The following is a 25,547-nucleotide window of genomic DNA, read 5'->3' as shown; positions in this document are numbered from 1 at the left end:
TTGGAATCATAGGTCCTTGCAAAAGGTTTCCATGATGGCAGCAGGACATGAATCACCTGCTCAGACACACTGTGCATATGAAGCTCTATCCTGACAGGACAAGGGCTTCCTGATTGGGACTAAGTGAGGCGCAATGGTTTTGCATGATGATCTGAGGTCAGAATCTCAGTTTGATGGAATCCCCTTTAGCCAATGGCAAAAGATTTTAGAATCATACCTGTCTGGGACAGTATGGGGCTAAAAGAAAAATTAAGCGACACCTGGGTTTTAAAGTGGAGACTTTCCATTTCCTCCCTTGAACAAGGGACCGAAAGGAGAAGACACAGGTCCAAGAGAACCCAGTACAGCCATTGTTTTCTTTGTCTTCCGCAGTGAGGTTCCATTTGATCCCCAAAACAAATTCTCTCTAGTGTATGGTAGATCCTTGGGCTCTCTCTGGAACTCTTGCTGGCATTCAGTCATCTGCGGCAAAGCAAACTTGTGGGCATCCACCTCTAGGCAGTAGTCTCTGAAATCATATCACTCACATCAAAAGCTGCCCAAGCTAAATCTTCACCTTTCTGGATTAGACTGCAGGAAGGATGAAGAAAACTGACCAGAGTAAAGTCTTTCTTTGATAATTTCATCTGACTGTTGACTATGAAGTCTTGACAGTACGTGATCTGAAGGGTTTTAATTACAGACTGGTAAACATTTATTTTGAATTAATCCAAAGGCACAGCATTGGATTCTGGGGCACAGTATTATAATTAAACTAAAAATCATCCATCTTGGATTTATGTCGGAAAAACTAGGGAAAGGTGGTATTATCCCATGAAGAGTTACCTTCTTGGTGCTCCTCCATACAGAATATGTATTTGGCATCAGATGAATCCTCCCATGCATTTGATTTCAGACAGCTTTTTACTGAAATCTCCAGATTCTCTCACTCCCCCTCCCACATACATATTCATGTCCAGAGACAGGGCTGATGATTCCAGAGACTTAGTATATACTCAGCCACCATGATCAGTCATAATCTTCTATGAGGCTGCCACAAAGTACTGTGTACCAGCTGAGCATTCCTCTTGTCCTGTATCAGTGGTCCTCTTGGCACAGCTGGACCACTTTTTGTACTGAGGCACAAGCTTGCATCCTGAGAATTGGTGCTCCTGACAAGGAAGCTCTGGATTTCACATTGGCACATCGAGAACCTTTTGCACCAAAGGCTGCAAACATTTCTGCTAGAGCTCTCAAAAGCAGAACTCATTTTCACTCCTAGTTAGAACCAAGGAGAAATTATTGTCAGATGAATAAAATGATTTGATCACAGAAGTATAACAAGAGTCAAAACAGAGAGCTCACTTGAGGACAACACTGAAAAACTTTGTGCATCCTCGAATGCATTTCTGGAATTCTGTTTTAGCAATACCCCACAGTCAAGAGTGGGGCCTTGTCCAAAAGACAGTGATTCAAGAAATCTGACAAAAAGTTAACCTCTAAATTAATCTTAATATGGAAAATAAACTGTGTGACAGACACCTTCTTAAAGATCAGGAACTGGCATTTCTGTAGAATATATTCCCCAGATGCAGGTTCTTGCCTTATTAAATACAGTGAGTTTCAATCCAGGATGAGGCTGCATGAATAGATACCAAAACACTTCACCATTCAAATGCTGGTGTTATTATCCTGTCCAAATTTATACTCAGCCCATACTGCAGGGAGTAGAGGCAATGCTAGAATTGTACAACAGGAGGAAAACTAAACAAGACAAACATCTCTCATTAAAAACATCCTTATCTGACTATTCCTCTTACTACTAGGATGTGGCTTGCTAAACTCTATACTGGGAAGAAAAATAACAGAATACTCCTCTTCCAAAATGAGCACCCTCACAATGCTGTGGCACTTGAAGTGAGCTAGCGAATGCAGCTTCTGCAATGTTTTCTTTCCCCACTGCTACGTTAAACTGCACCACATGAAGTGACAACAGATGGCAATCTTTATTAACATGTGCTACTTACTTATCTCCCACAATTCCCAAGTTGATTGTTGGGTAGCCGTGTTCTTGAATTGTAGCTAGGAGAGTTGAACGGTTACTATCTCGGATCTTTCCTGGTAAGAGGTCATCCTCAGGATTCAACAACTATAAAACAGAGCCACATTACCAATCAGTCTCCTCAGAGTGTTATGTGCCTTTGCTCATGGGAAACTTCTTGCTTTTGAAGTTGGATATGGTTCCTGCTGACAGACACCTATGAAAGTCAGTCAGTGTGTGTCTGTAAATAGGTTCTGTGAATTCAGACTATGCAGCAATTTAAGCCAAAAAGACATGTGGCTGAGACACTGGTAGAGCAAAATAATTTATTTTTCTAGGATTCTCTCTCTTAAATTGTTTCAATGCATTCATGCCTGCAAACCCTCTTTTCATGCGGTACCAGGCTTCCAACCTCATACAGTATAAATCAAATCACAAACTCTAAATTTGTAACTATTTCCAGGTTGATGGATAGATCTGCTTGTTCTGATCTTACTGAAACTTTAAGGATCTGTGTTGATGCGGCAGCGACCAAGAATAATAAAGTCTAGTGTCTACTCACTTTGAAAGATACATTTTAAATGTGGAAACATACAGATGAAAACTTAAGCACAGCTTCAAATGCCGACCATGTAATTCATAACATAACATCCATTTTAGATGAAAAATGGTGTTATTTTTAAGGGGTAGAAAACTGGCAATGATGATAATGATGATCTTACATTTACATAGCATCTTTCATCTTGAAGGATGCCAAAGTATCTAACAAACATACAGACACATTTTACAACAGGAATGCTTTCATCCAGGTCTGAAACACCTTGGCCTTTGGGATGGACCGTAGTGCTGATTAACAGCATGCAGCAACACAGCTGTTGAGGACAGGAGATGAAGGAAATGGCAGTGAGGATGTTAGGTAGTAAGAATATAATAACTCAGGTTGGAACTTGGCTAGGTCACAAGACTGTGACTAATACCTGTTCTTGTGAAAAGTTTCACAGGAAGTTTAATGAACACAAGTGGGCAGGATCTAGGTTTAAAATGTTATATAAAAGATACTCACAGGGAAGAGTCTCACTTACTAACTCATCACCACCACTCCTTGGGACACCCTGGGCTTTCTCTGGAGGTATCTACTGTCCAGCTTACTCCTGTCTATCTTAGGATAGCTGTTCAGATTGCAGGCTAAGCTGGGTCGGCATTCTGCCGTCACAGAATAACTTTCATTGGGGTTGTGTAAGCATTAAGTATTTCAACAGGGTGCATCAATCAGAAATGGTTTGGACAAATGTGAACAGAGCTTTATTTTTATGGCTCTATTTTACACATCAAAGATTTAAAACTTAAACACATCAAAGGCTTCCAATAGGATGAGAATACTGCCAGGGGGTTCAACAGGTTTGCCTCAGAAGAGCACAGTCAAGATGTTAGGTCAAAATGCATGTTTGAGGTAACTGGATTTTTTAAATACAGCACAGTTGCTACAATAATAAAAGTGATTTTCTATTTGGTAAAGATGAGGACTTTTAATTCAATTAAAGATATAAGTTGTCTTTTATAGAAATTGGTCCAAATGCCTCATCTTCCACACAGGGCTATTGCCCACAAGTACCTAAACCAGCTGTTTAAAAATTCCCCTGGTATTAGTGTAAATCCTTTGAATGCTGTGTTGTTGTAGCCATGTTGGTCCCAGGATATTAGAGAGACAAGATGGGTGAGGTAATATCTTTTATTGAACCAACTAAGATATTACCTTACCCACCTTGTCTTTCATAAATCCTTTAACATTCATGTTTCTAATTTTGAAAATTTTGCAAAGAATATTAGAAATAAGAGAACAATTACAGGACAGTTGGGTGCTGTTTATATTTCTGTGAACATACTAGAAGAAATAACATCTAGTTTTACTGAGGATTTGGGTTTTATAGTGCATTTGAAGCCTCTGCAAAGAAAACGTGTAGGAGTACAGTTTTGTATCATATGCTAAAGAAGATATTCTGGCAGAGACCAGTCTCATGCACAGCTCCTTCCTACAATATATACCTGCTAAGAGTAGGAATCATCTCTTTTGGGACCTGTGTGTAGAGGGTTAAGGAGCTTTTATGCATAGACATGTGAACTGCTTCCCTGATCCTTAGGTGCTCAGCACCACTTAAACAGGCCCAATTGGAATTAGGATGGGAATTACTATCCAAAATACTATTCCTGTGCCTGCAGAAGAAAGAAATTTAAAAAGTCTTGAGTTTAAAGATATTTTTCTTACCTCATTCCCTGTTGACATGACTGCAACGACTGGAAACTTGTTAACTTCTACTTCCGTTACCCCAACAGTTGCTAAGAGACCAATCTCCGATGGACCCATGTGGGTTCCCTTAGCCAGCACACATTCACCTCTTTTAATGTCGTGTCCTATAGGTCTGAAAACCATATCATAAAAAAAGAAAAAAAAAACAGAATATAATTCAAAATGACTCTCGTTCCCTGGTCAAGCTCCAAGTGAGGAGTGTGCATCTGTGCCCTGGTCATAAATTCAAAATTTCAGTGCTGTTTATGGTAAAACAATGACTATAAAATGCACTATCCATTATATTCTCTAAAGAGATATTAGAGTATTTTAAAACTAGGTTATTTACAGACCTGATATCTTGGCCTGGTCGAGCCTGCACCAGAATTCGTACTTCTAGCTCTTCGGTGCCCTGTTTTTTTAAAAACAAACAAAAAACAAAAAACAAAAAAACCAAAAAAGTCACACAATTCCAGATGTGTTAACCAAACAAAATTAATCAGCTTTTATTTCTCACCAGTCTGCACTGTTTCTTAATGGTTCACAAAATGGCCATGCCACAGTCTGATCTCGTCACAGCAGCGATTACTCTGTCATATTATGGTTCAAGCATCCTCTCGTTTCTCTTGATCTGCTGATCATGAGTGTATTACAATGTGTGCTCTAATTTAAAGAGTTTAAAATAATTACTTTCCAGCTGAGCTTACTAAGAAGGAACCTGCACTGAATACATAGTTTTGCCTTGCTTTTTTTTGACTGCTTTGTTTATGTGTCTTCCCCATACAATATCCTTGGGGTGTGTGTTGATCTTATTTACCACAGGGATTCCTTCCCCTTTTCTCAGTCAACCTGCTGTGTTCGAGCAATATTTCAGAAGTAGCCTCTCCCGGGAGAAAATCAATCAGCATCGTAAAGCATATGGCACTACGCCAACAGATAAGTAATAAGAAAAAACCCACCGTAGCAACCACTCGTGTGCCCAAATTTCGGTGGGGTTATTTGGAATTTCTGTAGTGCAAGAACCTTTACTCCTCTTCAGAACATCAGCAAGCGATTAATATGTCATGTTTATGTACTGTGAACAAGACAGTGGTAGGAAAGCCTGAGCTCTGCTTTCTGATAGAATTTTTGTGTTCACATACACAGGATTTCAATGCTCTGGTGATTTGCTTGATGCCAATAAATCCACTGGGGCAGTTTAATTTATAGACTACACGATATGTATAAATATTTAATTTTATAAGCTTTGCAAGTGGGCGGATGATAAAAATGCTCAGCTGTGAGAAAGTGGTAGGTTGTCAGCACTGAATTTGTACTGTGCTGAGAATGGAGAAGAATTTTATTTTTGTATTAGCACCTTTTGTACTTGAGGCACCCCAATGCCATGAGTTAGACACTTGTTTTACAATGCAGGCAAACATGGCAAGCCATTATGTGTTCAGAAATACCTACCTTGCCATGTGGAACATTAGAACCTGTTATGTAGAGTATTTTGTATTGGACAGCACACTGTGATTACCCTTTACTTTTCTAAAGAAGTGCCAGAAAATTGGGCATTTTCATCAGGACAGACATCAAAGAGAAGCAGAAAGGATTTTGGTTTAAATTAAACACTCAAAAACACTGTTGCAGAGTTAAGGTTTCCCTGTGATGTCTTGTACTCTTCCAAAATATGGAGATTGGCTATATGTAAACTTCTGAAAACCAATAAATTAAGAGTTATGATAATGCAATCTTAATCTGCTGACAATGGATAATTACTTACCTCATAGTAACTGTGGTTCTTCAAGATGTATTGTCCACATGGATTGCACTTATGATGTGCATGTGCCCCATGTTTGTGAGATTGGGTTCTTTTGTCTAGCAGTATTCATTGGGATCATGCTTGCATCCTGGGTGCCCTCAAGTTCCCCCCCAACCTGAAGGGTGGAGTGAGCAGCACTGTCCCTCCATTCTTTTGACAACACAGAATCCCAGCTGGGATAAGACTCCATAGTAGTTGGAAAAGACAACAGATCATGGAAATCCAGGTGGACAACATATCTCGAAGAACCAGTGATTGTAAAATAAGTGGTTGTTCTTTCTTTGAATGACTGTTCATATATATTTCACTTCAGGTGACTTGCACACAGTGACTCATAAACAGGACATGAGTGCTAAGAGTCCTATTTAAACATTGATTGCAGGACACCTCTGCCAAAGTGAGCATCTGCTCTTAAGTCCTCAAATAATGAATAATACTAGGTGAAAGACTGACCCCATGTTGCTTCCTTGCAAATTTATGAAACTGCTATGCTTCTCAGAGGAGCTGTTGAAGCTTCCTAGCCCTGATGGAGTGAGCTGTAACCTGCATGGGTGGATCTACTCTAGCTAACTCATAATGTGATCTAATATAATTAGATAGACATTTCAGCAGTCACTTTGTCTTTACAGAACATTGTTTAAGGTGGATTAGCCATGACAGCCTGAATCCCCCGTACCCTTAGAGCTGATTGTATAGCTACTACAAAGGCTATTTTCATAGATAGATGGTATAGATAGAACATGAGAATGGCCATAATGGGTCAGACCAATGGTCCATGTAGGCCAGTATCCTGTCTTCCGACAGTGGCTGGTGCCAGATGCTTCAGAGGGTGTGAACAGAACAGGGCAATTTATCCATCCCCTGTTGTCCAGTCCCAGCAATCAAAGGTTCAGGAACACCCAGAACATGGGGTTGCATCCCTGACTGTCTTGGCTAACAGCTATTGATGGACCTATCCTCCATGAATTTATCTAATTCTTTTTTTCATTCAGCTATACTTTTGGCCTTCACCACATCTCCCGGCAATGAATTCAACAAATTTATTGTGTGTTCTGTGAAGAAGTACTTATTTATGTTTGTTTTAAACCTGCTGCCTATTAAATTTCATTGGGTGACCCCTGGTTCTTATGTTATGAGAAGGGGTAAATAACATTTCCTCCACACCATTCATGATTTTATAGACCTCTACCATATCCCCCCTTAGTCGTCTCTTTTCCAAGCTGAACAGTCCCAGTCTTTTTAATCTCTCCTCATATGAAAGCTGTTCCATACCCCAATCATTTTTGTTCCCCTTCTCTGTACTTTTTCCAATTCTAATATATCTTTTTTGAGATGGGGAAACCAGAACTGCAGAATACACACAGTATTCAAGGTGTGGGCACACCATGGATTTATATGATATTTACTGTTTTATTATAAATCCCTTTCCTAATGGTTCCTAACATTCTCGGTAGGCAGAGGAGGAGAAAACAGCACTCCTTTGCATACCTGGAGACAGTCCTTCCATCAGTATAGCAATTAGAGGACTTCTTGGGGCGATCTGCATTCTCATGTCCACATGCTATCTTGCATGGAGCATAGGTGAAGTCAGGCCTGCTGTATTACATAAGTGCATGAGGTCCTATGACCCAGAAGGAGAGGTTACTCATCCTGTGCAGTAACTATAGTTCTTCAAGATGTTGTCCCCATGGGTGCTCCCCTTCAGGTGCCCACACGCCCCATGTGCCTTTGATAAGAGATGTCAGGTAGCAGTGCCCGTTCAGGCCACGGATATTCTCTGTTCCACTTCGTGTTCTGCACCATGGCTATATAGAGCTGCACAGATGAACTGCCCTAAGTTCCTTCACTACCTCAAAGCTCCACAGCAGAGAACTCCAAAGCAGAGGGGAAGGAGGGAAGGTAGTGAAGTACCCATAGGGGGGCACATCTCGAAAAACTACAGTTACTGCACAGGGTCAGTAAGCTCTCTTCCTTCTTTGAGTAGTGTCCCTATGGGTGCTCAAGCAGGTTCAAGCAGAACCCTCTAAGTGGGGGGCACTTTGGAGTCAAGTCCAAGATCAAAGACAGCACAGCATCAGAAGCTGAGTCATGAATTACTGCATCATATTCAGAAAAGGTGTGTATGGAGGTTCAAGTTGCGGCTCTACATACCTCAGCAATGGAAAATTCATAAGAGAGGCTACTGAAGTAGCAAAAGAGTTAAATGGGTTAGCACTCTAGAACAGTGGCAGCCAGAGGACCCCGGGCATTGGAGGCTGCAGGTGGGACCCAGTTGCAGGGCAGACAGCCAGAGCCCCAGGGAGAGCAGGGCAGGGCAATTGGGGCTGGCAGCCTGAGCCCTGCCCCCGTCAGCGGGGGAGCCGGCCGCCCGAACCCCAGCGCTCTGCACAGGGCTGACAGCCTGAGCCCCAGGAATAGTGGGGCTGGGCAGTTGGGGCTGACAGCCCAAGTCCCAGCGGTCAGTGGGACCTGCAGCCTGAGCTCAGTGGAGCTCAGTTGACCGGGGCGGTCAATGGGGTCCAGCAGCAGGAGCCTCACGGAGTGCGAAGGAAATTTAAACTTAAATCCCTGGAAATATTCATTTTTAGGATGGGGTTCACGAGATTTCACAATTTAGTGAAAGGGGTTCGCGGGCTGTTAAAGTTCGGGAACCACTGTTCTAGAAGGAGGTTGGAGATCATTAGATTGATAACAAAAAGTAATATAGCCAGATATCTATCTAAAGAGTCTTTGCTTGGAAACTGGAGATCTGTCCACCATAGACACAAAGAATCAGGGAGATTTTCTAAACGACTTAATCCTGTCCAAGGCTAATACACTTCTGACATTGAGTGTATGTAATATCACATCCTCCTTGTTCAGGTGTGGTTTAGGAAAGAACACTGGAAGATGAATAGACTGGTTAATGTGGAAGTTAGGTGACACCTTCAGTAAAAATTTGGGATGTGGTCATGATGTGATCTTGTCCTTGAAGAATACTCTGAAGGGGGGATATGCCATCACAGCCCCTATCTCCCCAACTCTTTGTGCAGAAGTAATGGCTACCACGAAGGCCGTTTTCATAGATCAGTTGGTAGGTTGCCACCGGATCAAAGGGAGGCCTCATAAAGCATATAATCACCATGTTAAGGTCCCAAACCCGGGCAGGATGTTTCTCTCTTGGAAAGAGATTCCCCAACCCCTTGAGAAATCTCACCATCATCAGATGTCTGAACACTGAAAAGCCCTCTACTGGGAAATGGAAGGCTGTAATAGCTGCCAAATGTATCCTAATTGAACTCAAAGACAAAACTGGCTTCTTTAGTTCTAGGATGTAATCTAGTATATCTGACAGTGAAGCGGATGCAGGTAGAAGGTTTCTTAGGTCTGATCAGTGGCTGAGTCTCATCCATTTTTGTAGCTATGACAGATAGACTGCTTCCTATTATGTAACAATACTCTTCTCACTTCCTCCCGCGAACCACTGATCAGCCATGCCCTGAGGTGAAGAATCTTGAGGTTGGGTGAAGAATTTGACTGGCATCCTAAGAGAGAAGATGGGGGATGATCGGAAGGTGATCAGTTGATAAGCAGCCAACTGGATGAGGTAAGAAAACCATGCTTGTCTTGGCCATGTTGGAAACACCAGAAAAACTCTGGCTTTGTCTTTCCTCATCTTGATCAGCAGCTTGGATATTAGAGGATTGGAGGAAACACATACAAGAAACTCAAAGTCCAGTGAAGGAGAAATGCATCTCCCAAGGAGTGGCGACTCAGTCCCCCTCTTGAGCAGAACTGGAAGCACTTCCTGTTTCTGATCATGGTGAACAGGTCTATCTGTAGGATGCCCCAACACTGAAATACGTGGTGGGGCATAAAGGGATCTATCTCCCACTTATGATCCTGAGAAAAGCGTCCGCTAAGGGTATCTGTGGTGATGTTTCAAATGCCCAGTAGGTAAGCTGCTGAGATGATTTCATATGCACCAATTCCAGAGTCTCATTGCTTCAGTGCAGAGGGAGGGTGAACTAGCTCCCCCTTGACAACAGATATAAACCATGCATGACTCTTTGTCTGTCATGATCTTAACAAATTTGCCCCTGATCAATGGCATAAAATGGAGACAGGTATTCCTGACTGCCCTGAGTTCCATCAACTTGATGTGTAGAGTGAGTTTGTAAGATGACCATCCGCTCTGAGAAGTATGCGTTTAGATGTGCTCCTCCCAACCCAAGAAATGGTTCCTCACCTTCTTGTAACTGTTGTTCTTCTAGATGTATTGCTCATATCCATTCCAATTAGTGTGTGCACACCACATGCACAGCTAACCGGAAGGTTTTTCCCCTAGCAGCATCCGTCGGGTCAGCTCTGAAGCCCCCTGGAGTCACACCTTCATGGTACTGCATATAGGGCCTTGCTGACCCACCACCTCCCCAGTTCCTTCTTGCCAGATACTCCAAAAGAGGGGAAGGCGGGTGGGTTTAGAATGGATATGAACAACACATCTCAAAGAACAACAGTTACAAGAAGGTGAGTAACCGTTTCTTCTTCTCTGAGTGCTTGCTCATATCGATTCCAATTAGGTGACTCCCAAGCCTTACCTAGGAGGTGGGGTCAGGGTTCATGGAATCACTGATTGAAGCATAGTCCTGCCGAATACTGCATTGTAAGGGGCCCCTTACTGAATGAGGGAGGCAACCTAGTGACAGAGGATGTGGAAAAAGCTAATGTATTCAATGTTTTTTTTGCCTCTGTCTTCACGCCAGACTACTGCACTGGGCAGCACAGCATGGGGAGGAGGTGACCAGCCCTCTGTGGAGAATGAAGTGGTTCAGGACTACTTAGAAAAGCTGGATGAGCACAAGTCCATGGGTCTGGATGAGCTGCATCTGAGGGTGCTAAAGGAGTTGGCGGATGTGATTGCAGAGCCATTGGCCATTATCTTTGAAAACTCATGGCGATCGAGGGAGGTCCCGGATGACTGGAAAAAGGCTAATGCAGTGCCCATCTTTAAAAAAGGGAAGAAGGAGGATCTGGGGAACTATAGGCCTCACCTCAGTCCCTGGAAAAATCATGGAGCAAGTCCTCAAGGAATCAATTTTGAAGCACTTAGAGGAGAGGAAAGTGATCAGGAACAGTAAGCATGGATTCACCAAGGGCAAGTCATGCCTGACTAATCTAATTGCCTTCTATGATGAGATAACTGGCTCTGTGGATGAGGGGAAAGCAGTGGACGTGTTGTTCCTGGACTTTAGCAAAGCTTTTGACACTGTCTCCCACAGTGTTCTTGCCAGCAAGTTAAAGAAGTATGGGCTGGATGAATGGACTATAAGGTGGATAGAAAACTGGCTAGATCGTCGGGCTCAACGGGTAGTGATCAAAGGCTCCACGTCTAGTTAGCAGCCGGTACCAGGCGGAGTGCCCCAAGGTTCAGTCCTGGGGCCGGTTTTCTTCAACATCTTCATAAATGATCTGGAGGATGGCGTGGACTGCACCCTCAGCAAGTTTGCAAATGACACTAAACTGGGAGGAGTGGTAGATACACTGGAGGGGAGGAATAGGATACAGAGGGATCTAGACAAATTAGAGGATTGGGCCAAAAAAATCTGATGAGGTTCAACAAGGACAAATGCAGAGTCCTTCACTTAGGAAGGAAGAATCCCATGCACTGCTACAGACTAGGGACCAAGTGGCTAGGCAGCAGTTGTGCATAAAAGGACCTAGGGGTTACAGTAGACGAGAAGCTGGATATGAGTCAACAGTGTGCCCTTGTTGCCAAGAAGGCTAATGGCATTTTGGGCTGTATAAGTAGGGGCATTGCCAGCAGATTGAGGGACGTGATCGTTCCCCTCTATTTGACATTGGTGACGCCTCATCTGGAGTACTGTGTCCAGTTTTGGGCCCCACACTACAAGAAGAATGTGGAAGAATTGGAAAGCATCCAGCAGAGGGCAACAAAAATGATTAGGTGACTGGAACACATGACTTACGAGGAGAGGCTGAGGGAACTGGGATTGTTTAGTCTGCAGAAGAGGAGAATGAGGGGGGATTTGATAGCTGCTTTCAACTTCCTGAAAGGGGGTTCCGAAGAGGATGGATCTAGACTGTTCTCAGTGGCAGCAGATGACAGGACAAGGAGTAATGGTCTCAAGTTGCAGTGGGGGAGGTTTAGTTGGATATTAGGAAAAACTTTTTCACTAGGAGGGTGGTGAAGCACTGGAATGCTTTACCTAGGGAGGTGGTGGAATCTCCTTCCTTTGAGGTTTTAAGGTTAGGCTTGACAATGCCCTGGCTGGGATGATTTAATTGGGGATTGGTCCTGCTTTGAGCAGGGGGTTGGACTAGATGACTTCCTGAGGTCCCTTCCAACCCTGATATTCTATGATTGTCCCTGGCATGCTGGGCGATGGCATAATGTGAAGGGAAGGTGTGGACCGAAGACCATGTTGCTGCTCTACATATCTCCTGGATCAGTATCTAGGCCAGGAAGGCCACCGAGGATGCCTGGGCTCTGGTGGAGTACACAGTCAGAGCGGGGGCAGGGACCTTTGCCAGGTCGTAACAAGTCCGTATACAGGATATGATCCATGATGATATCCTTTGCGTGGACACTGGGAGGCCTTTCATCCTGTCTGCTACCGCAACAAACAGCTGGTTCGACTTGCAGAATGGCTTAGTTCATTTAATGTAAAATGCCAGTGCATGCCGCACTTCCAGGGAGTGGAGCCTCTGCTTGCAGCTATTGGCATGAGGTTTCGGGAAAAAGACCTTGTGAATCAGTGGCATAGGAGGGAACGGGTAGAAAAGGCATTCCTTCCATGGAAGCAGAAAAGTATTTGCCAATGAACCTGGGCTGTGGTTCAGGAAGGGGCAGAATTGTAGGCACTTCCTGTTGGTCCTTGTGGCGAACAGATCAATCTGGGGAACTCCCCACAGTTGGAAGATATTGCTTATTACATCCAAGTAGATAGACCACTTGTGATTGTGAAAAGACCTGCTGAGATAGTCTGCTAGTTCATTCTGCGACCGTGGAAGATAGGACGCTTCCAAAAATATGGAGTCTGCTATGCAGAACTCCCAGAGCTTGAGGGCTTCCTGACACAGGGGAGAGGCACATGCTCCCCCTGTCTGTTGATATAAAACATCACTGTTTTATTGTCTGTCAGGACCGAAATGCACTTGCCCTCCAGGAGAGGCCAAAATGCCTGACATGCCAGCTGGACTGCCCTGAGCTCCCTCACATTTGATGTAAAGCATCAGTTCCTTCGGAGACCAGAGACCCTGAGTTCTGTGCTCTCCAAAGTGCGCCTTCCACCCCATGGCCGAGGAGTCTGTGGTCAGGAACAGGGTTTGGAGAATGCAAACCCTGCACACACCAAATGCGGGTCGAGCCACCAGTAAAGAGACCTGAGAACACCCAGTGGAAGGGTAACCACCTTGTCTAAGCTGTGCCTTCTCGGTTGATACACCGATGCTAGCCAAGCTTGGAGAGGTCTGAGTCTGAGCCTCACATGTTGCACTACATACGTGCAAGATGCCATGTGACCTAGGAGTTTTAAGCAACTTCTTACTGTGGTTATAGGGAATCGTTTGAGGTCCTGTATGATGTCATGAATGGTCTGGAAGCAGGATTGAGGTAGGAACGCTCTGGCCTGTCTTTAGTCTAGCACTGCCCCTATGAACTCTATTCTCTGAATAAGGATGAGCGTTGACTTTTGAGTGTTTAGGACCCATGCGCTGAAGGTGGATCTTATGAGGCAGACACGTTGATCCACAGTCTGTTGGACTGGCCCTTGACTAGCCACTCGTCTAGGAAAGGAAATACCTGAACCGCCTCTTCCACAGAAAAGCAGCATGACCGATATACATTTGGCGAACACCCGAGGTGCTGATGATAGGCTGAATGGTAGTACTGTAAATTGGTAGTGGGAACTCCAGACTACAAACCTTAAGAAGCACCTGTGTGGCGGGATTATGGAAATGTGGAAGTATGCATCCTTCAAGTCAAGGACAGCATACCAATCTGCAGGATCCAGGGACAGGAAGATAGTGGCCAAAGAGACCATAAGAAACTTTAGTTTCTTCATTAACTTGTTGAGATTGTGCAGGTCCAAGATGGGTCTGAGGCCCCCTTTGTTTTGGTATTAGGAAATAACGGGAGTAAAACCTTTTCTGCTGAGCTCCAGCGGAACCTCCTCCACAGCCCCCGCTGATAGGAGGATTTGTACCTCCTAGATGAGTGAAGGGGGGGTGAGAGGGTGAGAGAGAAAAATTGGAGAGAATATCCCATTTCTACCAGGTGGAGGACCCAACTGTCTGAGGTGATTTGGGACCACACTCAGTAGAAATGGGACAGATGTGCCAAAAACAGGAAACAAGGATCCAGTTGGGAGGTTGGTATAATGTCCTCAAGCACATCCTCAAAAGGTCTGCCTAGGGCCTGGTGGTTGCCTGTTCGACCCAGAGCCCCTGTTGTTTGGGGGCTGGGGTTGGCGACGGCGATTCAGATTTCTAGGTTGCCTACAGTTCTGGTCCTGCTTAGACTGCCCCTGGTATAGTCGTGTCATGGGATGAGGCCTAAATTGTCTATGCTGGGTAGCAGGAGTCCCAGCGATCTCAGAGTGGCTCGGGAGTCTTTCAAACTGTAGAGTCTCAAGTCCGTTTTCTCTGAAAATAATGTGGCCCCCTCAAACAGGAGATCCTGAATTGCCTGTTGGACCTCCCTGGGGAGGCCTGAGGCCTGCAGCCATGAGCAATGGCACATTGCGATGCCCAAGGACATCACTTGCATTGTAGAGACTGCCGAGTCTAATGCCACTTGCAGCGACATTCTGGTGACTGTCTTGCCCTCATCCATGAGAGCCAAGGATTCTGGCTTAGAGTCTGGTGGGACAAGGTCTGAAAATTTTGACATTGCGTCCCATGACTTAAAGTTAAAATGGCTAAGGATCGATGGCTGGTTTGCGATTTGAAGCTAGAGCCCACTGGTGGAGTTTATCTTCCTCCCGAAGAGGTCCAGCTTCTTTGCAACCTTAGCTTGAGGGGTAGGCCCTTGTTGCCCTTGACTGTCCCTCTCATTGACAGCCGCCACCATCAATGAGTCTGGTGGGGGGTGGACCTTGGAGGACACAAAGTACTTTCTCTTGACTCCTTTAGCTGTAGGAGCCAGAGAGGATGGTGTTTGCCAGAGAGTTTTTGTGTTCTTCTGAATGGTTTTAATCAGGGAAAGGGCCACCCTGATGATAAAATGCCAGGGATAAAACGTCCACCATTAGATCTGACACCTCAGTGACCTCTTCCATCTGTATCCCAAGGTTTTGAACGACCCACCTGAGAAGTTCAAGGTGGGCTCTGCTGTTGGGAAGGCAAGGCCCCAAGGATGTTCCTGCCACCGCCTCATCTGGACACAATAATCAGGAGCCCCGAACAAGGGAGGGCCCCTCCTGCCTGTCTGGCTCCTCAAAACACTGTGATTCCACCCCCAAATCGGAGTCCGCCTTGGTGCCAGCCACAGCACTGGTCGCTGCACCGGCTGTGGTACCTTCCGTGGAACTGATCATAGCTGCAGTGCCGGATATGGTGCTGCCGGGTGCAGTGCTGGCTCTGTTGTCCATGTCAGTGCTGGTCCTGCTGTCAGTGCCGGCACCGGTTCTGCGGTCGGTGATGGGTGCAGTACCAATTGTGGTGCTAGTAGTGGCTAATGCTTGGGAGAGCTCCCTGGCCCTGGACACAGTCCTTCTCTTGGAAGTGACCAAAAAGGAGCATGCAAAGGCAGACCCCTGGGACTGGTAGTAAGCCCATGGTGTCCAGAAGGGCCACTAAGTTGGCATCTGAGCTGGTACTTGCCATTGTGTTGGCCACAGTACAGTGGGGAAGGTTTGAGTCATCCCTGCTGTCTGGGAGTGCCGGTGGCTATAGTGCTGGCTTCTCTGGGACACACATGAGTCCATGTCTGATTCGGACTCCAGTGAGTCCGTGCGCAGAGACCATGGTGGCACCGTGCACCAGGGTGATGGAGATTGTTGCTGAGTCATAGCCAGCTTGCCCCTGGACTGCACTGGTGTCATTTGGGGCCTCCGGGCTGGTGCAGTGGCACCGTGGTCAGAAGAATGTGGACCTGTCAGAGTTATCAGATCCCGCACTGCCTCATAAGTTTCAGGTATGGAAGGAAGGTCCAAATCTTCCACCTGGGTCTCCTCCACTGGCACTGGAATCAATGGTCCCTCCCATAGGCCTGGAGTCGACGGTGCTGGCTGTTGAGTTGGAGGGGAGGTGCGGTCTTGCACCAGTTGCCCTCCCTTGGGTGGTTCCCGTTCCCTTGCATGGGAAGGGGAGCGCCCTCTATCAGTCTTCCTGTGCTGCTTCTTTGGGACAGGAGACTGTGAGCGGTGCCGAGATTGATTCTGTGCCATGCTTGGCAACGTGGAGTGCTGATCCCAGAGTCCTTCCTTGGCATCTCCCGGACTGAAGCTGGCACACTGCGCACCGATGCTGAAAAGCCCGGTGTCATGTCCATGGGGTTCAACTCAGACTGAAGGCGCAGAGCTGCTTCCATTAGCAGTAACTTTAATCTGTGGTCCCTCTCTTTCTTCATGTGGGGGCAAAAACTCTGACAAATCTTACACCTGTCCATTCGATGGGACTCCCCCAGCACTTTAGACAAGCCAAGTGTGGGTTGCCCTGGGGCATAGACTTCTGGCAAACCTCAAATGGCTTAAACCCCTGGGTCTGAGGAATGCCATGGGCACGGGAGAGGGAGAGGGAAACGGGGGAGGGAAAACACACCCCAATACCCCGATTCCAAATATCTAACTAACTACAAACAATTTTTTAAAAATGGTCTTTAGCTATTTACAGACATAGTACGCTAGAGAATTGCTTGTTGAACACGAGAGACGAAATGCTCCAATGACTGTCACTGGCGGTAAGAAGGGCCTCATATACGGTGCCATGAAGACGCGACTCCAGAGGGCTCTAGAGCCGACCCGATGGATGCTGCTAGGAGTAAAACCTTCCGGAGAACTGTGCACGTGGTGCACACACACCTAATTGGAATTGATACGAACAAGCACTCAAAGAAGAACAGGAATGCATCTGTTGTTGTTATGACCACTGGAGACAGCTGAGCAAAGGGGGCTCTTATGAAAGCATTGTGAGGGTCTTTCCACCAGTCGAGGGACTTCTTCACAACTATAGGCACTGAGAGTAGTTTCTTCAAGCTGTGTTTGCTTGGTGAATAAACAGTTCTGAGCCAACGGTGAAGGCAACACATGTGCAACCTCACTGGCTTATCACAAAAGTACAAGCTGCCATATGCCCCAACAACCGGATCCATTTTTTTGACTGATGTCTAGGGACTGATTTGAACTATAGTGACTAAATTTGCTATGGTTGTAAACCTGCGAATTGGGAGGTAGTCTTCGGCTGCTACCACATCGAGTTATGAATTCCAATCTTTGCACCAGGGTCAAGGTGAATTTCTGAATATTTAACTGCTGTCCCAGGCTGAGAAATAGTGCTAATTGCGACTGAGATCTTGCTGCAGAAGCACTTCTTTAGCATTCAATCATCAAAATATGCGAATAATAGGATTCCTTTTTCTGCAAACATAAGCTGCTCCGACTGACAGAACCTTCAAAACCACTCTGGGAGCAGAAGGGAGGCTGAATGGAAGCACTTTATTGAAAGTGGTCTTGAGCTAGAGTGGAATAGGAACCTTCTGTGGGAAAGGTGAATCACTATATAGAAATATGCATCTTGTAGGTTGAGGGCCAAGAACCAATCTCCTAGGTCCAATGATGGTATTATTGCTGTAAGTGTTATTTTGAATTTCTATTATCTTCACGAACCTCTTGAGAAGCCTTAGATCTAGAATGGGTCTCCACCCGCCATTCTTTTTTGGAACCAGAAAGTACCTGGAATAAAACCACTTCCCTCTATCTTTCACAGGGACTGTTTCTATAGCACCTAAGTTCAGAAGGAAGTCTATTTCCTGTTCTAGAAGATGCTCACAAGAGGGGTCCTTGAAGAGGGAGAGAGAAGGGGTATAGGGAGGAAAGTAAAGTGGAGTACCCTGCTGATATGATCTCCAAAATTCACCTGTATATAGTGATATGCTTCCAAGCTTGTCGGAAGTGAGAAAGGTCATCCCTGAAGCAAGGAAGGCATCTGAACCATTGCAGTTAGTAAGGGGAAGGTAAATCAGAACCTTGACCACCCCATCAAAATGGTTTTTTTGATGAGGAGGGTTGTGAGGTCAATGCCTGTGCAGCAGACGGCCTCTTTTTCTGGAACCTCTGCCTCTTTCATTGGGGTTCATAAGGTCTCTGGAAGCTGGAGAATTGAACAAGATGAGATCTCTGCACTGTCTGGGATTTACTAAATTTCCTTTTATGCACAGTTGTGTAAATTAAGCTGTCAAAGGCAAGGTCCTTTACTGTGTTCCGGACCTTCCTCAGAAATCCTGAGTGCTGAAGCCAGGAGGCCCTTCTCATGACTACCACTGTAGAAACAGAGAAAGCAGCTATGTCAGTGGCATCCAAAGAGGCCTGCAGGGATGTTCTGACAAGAAGTTGACCCTCTGTAATGATTGGTTGAAATTGGTCCCTCTGTTCTGGTGGTAAATGCTCAATAAATAAATTGAACTTTGAGTAGTTGGTGTGATTATATTTTGCCATCAAGTGTCTGATAGTTTATGATTCTAAACTGCAGAATTGCAAACGAATATGATTTGTGACCAAACAAATTGAGATGCTTCTGATCTTTGACGTATGGTGTTGATTTAGTGGTGGTGTTGCCTTCCACGTTCATTTAAAGCTTCAACAACCAGGGAGTTGGGAGAGGGATGAGAAACCAGAAACTCCTAATCTTTAGATGGAACATAGTATTTATCAGCCCTTTTACAAGTGGGCAGTACTGTTGCTGGAGTATGCTAGTTTACTTTTGCAGGATCTAGCAGAGCCTGATTACTAGGTAGCACAATTTGGGCAGATGATGCAGATTCTAACTGAGAGATGCTAACCTGAGATTTCCTTCTGATGAACATGTTACATCTCCTCTGAGGATGTGCTAACAGGTGGGATATTTGGATCAGTATTATCTTCCTTGTGCAAAGAATACTGAGGCAGGCTCTCAGTACCAAACCTGTTATTACCTGCCGCTAATAGAAACGTATATCAATGCAATAAGTGATAGAGGCTTCCAGTGGGCATGCAACTAATATAGATTCTCAAGTTCTCAGTGCATAAAGAGTTTGCAGCATCTCAAAACCCAAATCAAGATACTAGAAGAGACTAAATAAGCCTTCAACAGGACTGCATGGACTAGGATACTACGTGAAGCAGGAATATTGAGAGATTTATGAGATTCCAGGAAGAGGAGTCAGGTATAGTGTATTTGACTCCTTCTGGATTTGGTACTCTAATCTTAATAAACAGGGCAAAAAAACCCAAAAACGAATGGCATGGACGCTAGGACACAATGTCCCCTTGGAGGCTACTGGATTGCACAATGAATCTTTGCAATCCCTGGTACCATGCTACTGCACACAGAATTACTAGCATAATGAGTTTTTAATTATGACTCACATCATCTGATTCCCTGATGAGTTCTGTGTCTTCTACTTGCACCACAGCATCAGCACCACAAGGGATTGGAGCACCTGTTGTAACCCGCATTACCTGACCAGGCATCACAGTCTGAGTTGGCTGAAAAAAATAAACAAACAAGCAAATGATGACAACTAATTTACTTTTAACAAGGGAATGGGAAAACCTGAAAACATTTGAACACTGCAGAAATAAACTGGAGAGTAATAAATCCTTTTCATAGCATGGCTTATTTTTTTCTTGATATGAGTTAGTAGAATTAATATGGGTAAATCCCTTAGGTAATTAAAGAATAAAACAGGTTCAAATCTGACTCAGCTCATTAGTAATTGAGAGCCGTTATTATCTGATGGCAGTATGAAATAAACTGGTAGTTATTTTTTGTGATGTGGACACCTATCTTCTGGGAAAATGACTGAAACTATCACAATGGGTAATATATTGGTGCCCTTTGGTAAAGAAGCCAAAGAATGATTAGATCAGGAGAATTAACTCCCCTGTCACAAAAAGAGGTGGTCATTCTGAGTTGGGGATGAAGCACACAGGCAAAGAGCCACTGTGGTATATGGTCTTTGGATAGAGGACTGTGGTCTCCAGGGCTGCAGACTTTTACTAGCACTAAAATGCATTTTTGAAAATGAAAGAACTAACAAAGCTGGTTAGGAAAAACTCTTCCTGAAAAAACATGTCCCGTGCTTTACTTCTGAGCAGGTTTCTCCATTACTGTGAGGTAGATCAACTCCAAACATTGAGGTTTGCATGGGGCATCTGCTCTCGTGCAGATCTATTTGCTGAGGCCTAAAATTTGTAAATTTGAAGTTGCTCTATAGTAATCACACAAAACCATGGTACAGAACAAAGTCCTAGCAGAAACAACCTAACTTCATAAGAAGCATGCATTATGTATTACAGAAAAAATAACCAGTAGCAACATGAAAAAATAAACGATGTGAAACAAAAGTGTGTTTTTTAATTTGTCACTAAGACATTTTTTATAATATACATTTTCCAAAATCCATAGTAAAATTATCATTTGACCCTAATCATTTGAGAAAAGAATAAATAAAGAAAAACACATTTTGCCTCTTTCCTGCCCTGATTCTCTGGACTGTGGATTTACAACTGAAAGGAACATACTGAACTATGGAGTGAGGACCTTCCAATCTTTTGGAAGTTACCAGAGAGACTTTACAAATCAGAAGTCTATAATATCACTCCTATAAACCTGATATAAGGACATTGCAATGATTGTAGGTAAATGATCTATTAACCATTTTAACTCTCTTCTTATTTTCTTTTATTAATAAACCTTTAGATTTTAGTTACTAAAGGATTGGCAGCAGTGTGATTATTGGGTAAGAGCTGAGTTATATATTGACCTGGCTAAATGGCTGGTCTCTTGAGATTAGAAGGATCCTATATGTGTTGAAATTGGTTTCAGTAACCACTCATCATTGAGTCCAGTGTTTGGGGGGTCAGATAAGGGCTGGAATGCCTAAGGAGATTGCATTTTTGATTTCTTGTTAACCAATGTGGGGAGACAGAAGTTTACTTTTGTTACTGGCTTGGTGGTATATCTAATGATAGAATAACCACCAGTTTGGGGTGAGTCTGATCTATTTCTCAGCAGTTTGTCCTGAATCTGGTGAATAGTCTCAGCTGGGCCCCACTGAGGCACCGTGACAGAAGCACCCCATTAGTCTGATTTCACTCCCCACCCTCATGTGAGTCTGAGGCTTAGTCTACACTAGGAACTTATGTCAGTATAACTATGTTGCTCAGGGGCCTGGAAAATCCACATCCCCATACCAACCTAATCCCCAGTGTAGACAGCACTGTTTTGAATGGAAGGCTTTGCCCATTGACATAGCTACTGTCTTTCAGAGAGATGGAGTACCTACACCGATGGGAGAAGCTCTCCCGTCAGGTAGGTAGTGTCTTCACTAAGCGCCATAGCTCAAGCGCTGTAAGTGTAGAAAAGCCCTGAAGTCTGGTCAGCATTTTAGGCTATGTGTAGAGTCCTTCCTGTCTTCTCTTTCCTTCCAGCCAGGGGATAGCACCCCTCTTTAATACCATCTCTGACTCTATTTTGCCATGTCCCCAGGCTGGGAAATTCTAACCCCCAGCCACACGAATCCCATATGCAGAAAACCATTGTCTCCTGAGGTGAACCAGTTGTTGAGAGTCATACAAAGTTGCATTCCAAAATAAAACAGTGTAAAACTTTAGACCCTACAAGTCCAATCAGTCCTACATCTTGTTCAGCCAATCGCTCAGACAAACAAGTTTGTTTACATTTACGGGAGACACTGCTGATTCATGTGTCTTCATGCTTCAGCCATCATTCCAGAGGACATGTTTCCATGCTGATGACGCTTGTTAAAAAAATAATGTGTTAATTAAATTTGTGACTGAACTCCTTGGGGAAGAATTGTATGTCTCCTGTTCTGTTTTATCTGCATTCTGCCATATATTTCATGTTATAGCAGTCTCGGATGATGACCCAGCACATGTTGTTCATTTTAAGAACACTTTCACTGCAAATTTAACAAAATGCAAAGAAGATACCAATGTGAAATTTCTAAAGATAGCTACAGCACTCGACCAATGATTTAAGAATCTGAAGTGCCTTCCAAAATCTGAGAGGGATGAGGTGTGGAGCATGCTTTCAGAAGTCTTAAAAGAGCAACACTCCAATGCAGAAACTACAGAACCCAAACTACCAAAAAAGAAAATCAACCTTTTGCAAGTGGCATCTGATTCAGATGATGAAAATGAACATGCATCAGTCCGCACTGCTTTGGATCATTATTGAGCAGAACCTGTCATCAGCATGGATGCATTTCCTCTGGAATGGTGGTTGAAGCATGAAGGGACATATGAATCCTTATCGCATCTGCCATGTAAATCTCTTGCAACGCTGGCCACCATAGTGCCATGCAAATGCCTGTTCTCACTTTCAGGTGACATTATAAACAAGATGTGGGCAGCATTATCTCCTGCAAATGTAAACAAACTTGTTTGTCTGAGCAATTGGCTGAACAAGAAGTAGGACTGATTGGACTTGTAGGTTCTAAAGTTTTACATTGTTTTATCTTTGAATGCAGTTTTTTTGTACATAATTCTACATTTGTAAGTTCAACTTTCATGATAAAGAGATTGCACTACAGTACTTGTATGAGGTGAATTGAAAAATACTATTTCTTTTGTTTCTTACAGTGCAAATATTTGTAATAAAAATAATATAAAGTGAGCACTGTACACTTTGTATTCTGTGTTGTAATTGAAATCAATATATTTGAAAAAGTAGAAAACATCCAAAAATATTTAAATAAATGGTATTCTATTATTGTTTAACAGCACGATTAATCACGATAAATTTTTTTAATCGCTTGACTGCCCTAGTAAAGAGCCATCTACTTCAGGCAGTCAGAAGAAGGGAAAATCACTTACATGTAATTCTGCATATTTTAAGATTTCTTAGACAATTTTCATTTCTTGGTTTCAGAGTAACAGCCGTGTTAGTCCGTATTCGCAAAAAGAAAAGGAGTACTTGTGGCACCTTAGAGACTAACCAATTTATTTGAGCATAAGCTTTCTTGGTTGTGCATGTACAAATAGATGCTGGTTAGAGGTCCCTTTGAAAATTTCTTAAGGACAAGTGGTTAGGACTTTGGTTTTCTATCTTTTCTGTAAAATTACACCATCAACAGCACAGCCTCTCCTAACACCATCCTAAGGCACTGGATTATTGCTTATTCATACATAAGACCACCACCTACTAAATCACCAACACTACCCCTTAAGGTCTTCTGGGGTTTCCCTCTAAGTCTCTTATGCAAGTACTGACCTGATCTTACACTACTTAGCATTTGAGATCATGTCCCAAGTTGTATGGCTACAGGCTAGACAGTGCACACAACTTTGTAATTATTTAGTGTCAACTTCAATAACAAATACAATCTTTGGAGCACTTGTGAGGATTCCAGAGCACAAATGCAAGGCATACGTTTAAAAGAAAAAAAAAGAAATCAGATCCTTAGTTTTACAAGAGAAGAAAAACAACTTAAATAAAAAGAGAAAAAGAAGAGGAGAAAAGAAATTGCATTCACCTGCTCACCAGCTTGGGATTCCCCAATGATGAATCGATCCCCAGGGCCATCAGCAGCTGTAAGACAATACAGAAGAAAGAAGATGATAAAAATATTGAACCATTGCAAATGGGAAAATTAGAAACCAAGAATGGGAGAATCTTAGAATAATCCAAGATTTAGTTTAGAGTTGCTTCTTTAGAACCTGTATGAGAGGATATGAATATTTTGCAAAACATTTTGAACTTTTAGGTCTATTTTAAGATGTATTTATGAATTTGCTAATCACAGGTTATATAATAATATTTCTACCACAGAATTGCTCAGATAGACTCATTGTTCCAAGTTCTTCCAAGGGTATGCAGAAGTCTGGGAGAACGTAAAAGGAAACCATTGGATATTATCTTAATATCAAAGATTTCCAGTTGTACATAATATTCTTAAGATAAAAGCCTCAACTTCATGAGGCAGAGGTAACAGCAAGAGTTGGTTATCCTCTCTGTGAAACTGCCACCAGACAGGGGGCCGTGATATATATATATTTTGCCAGTATGTTACATAACTGTTTGGAAGACAACAGCAGAATTTTGGATATCAAGATTTCTGGGTTCCCTTCCTACCTCTGGGAGGAATGTGATTTAATTATTAGTGCAGTGGTTACAGATAATATAGACAAGCATGTACATCTGACACATTTGCTCTGAAAGACAGTGGACTACGTAGATGTGACTTGTACATGCCATGTTAGAGACCCGGGTTCTGTTCCTAGCTGTCAGTGTCAGAGGTGATATCTGAACTCATCATTTCCTCAGTCCCAGCCCAGTGCACCTTCATTTAGACAAAAGGGAATTTTGATGGGGGAGAGCAGGTGGGCAAAGGTTTATGAGTGCTGCAGTTTTACTGTGTATGTCCAAATGGCAATTTCCCAGGGCTGCTCATTTGTCCTTATCTGGACAGATTTTCAAGGGGACAGCAAAGATAATTCTGCTGACAAATGCTGAGTTTCTGCTTTGGAGGCACTAGAAAGGTTCGAAGAAACAATTGAGAATAACGACCATATTTTCCCTACTCTTATTCTCAGAAACACTTAAACTGTTTTTGCTGAAACTGAATATATAATTCTGAGGCAGAGACCAAACACAGAAATTATCAGTGTAAACAGCTGAAGTTTGAAGCAACTGAAATCCTGGGAAGTATTAAGTGTTAGGAGGTGTATAGGTGTCGCTATGTGTTCTGCCTGTAAGAACTGTATTTATGCTTTTATAGCACCTTTCATTTGAGGATCTCTAAGTGCTTAACAAATGTTAATTAATTAAACCTCCCAACAACCTTCTGAGGTAGGTGTTATCAATATTTTACAGAAGAAGAATGTGAGGTACAGGAAGAGTAAGTGACTTGCTCAAGGTCTCATAGCTAGAGTCAGGAACAGAATCTAGGAGTGCTGACACTTAGTTACCTGCTCTAACCATTTCATCATGCTACACCCAAAAGTGACTCCTCTATATCTAGAGGCAATGTCGTCCTAGGGGAAGAGTACAGGATTGGAAGTCAGGAGACTTGGGATCTAATCATCCACCCTCAACGCTGGCTTCTCACAGAATATCAAGTCACGTTCAAGGTTTATTTCTCCTTATTTTCAAGGCACTCAGTGCTTTGGGGCTTGGGCCCAACATAGCTAGAAGATTGCCTAAAGCTCTGATGTGAAGACCAGGGTCAATAACACCACTCCTCAGGCACAATGAAGCTTTCTACCATTAGGGTA

The 25,547-nt window shown here is 43.5% G+C and overlaps 1 protein-coding gene across 10 annotated transcripts in view; it reads right to left on the bottom strand.

Annotated features, from left to right (window-relative positions):
- GPHN (gephyrin) overlaps nt 1-25,547 on the bottom strand; it is a 582,839-nt gene that overhangs the window by 49,435 nt on the left and 507,857 nt on the right. For all 10 annotated transcript variants that reach the window (XM_077818687.1, XM_077818689.1, XM_077818688.1 and 7 more), the window contains 5 exons: nt 23,807-23,862; nt 19,674-19,793; nt 4,658-4,716; nt 4,284-4,437; nt 2,007-2,128 (listed from right to left, as the gene is read on the bottom strand). In XM_077818687.1, the coding sequence (XP_077674813.1) occupies nt 2,007-2,128; nt 4,284-4,437; nt 4,658-4,716; nt 19,674-19,793; nt 23,807-23,862 (511 nt within the window). The remainder of the gene's footprint in view (nt 1-2,006; nt 2,129-4,283; nt 4,438-4,657; nt 4,717-19,673; nt 19,794-23,806; nt 23,863-25,547) is intronic.

This window comes from Eretmochelys imbricata, chromosome 6 (genome assembly GCF_965152235.1).
Source record: "Eretmochelys imbricata isolate rEreImb1 chromosome 6, rEreImb1.hap1, whole genome shotgun sequence".
In the NCBI taxonomy this organism is placed as follows: Eukaryota; Metazoa; Chordata; order Testudines; family Cheloniidae; genus Eretmochelys; species Eretmochelys imbricata.
Note: the sequence above shows the minus strand (reverse complement) of the source record. Positions and strands in the feature narration are given on the sequence as shown.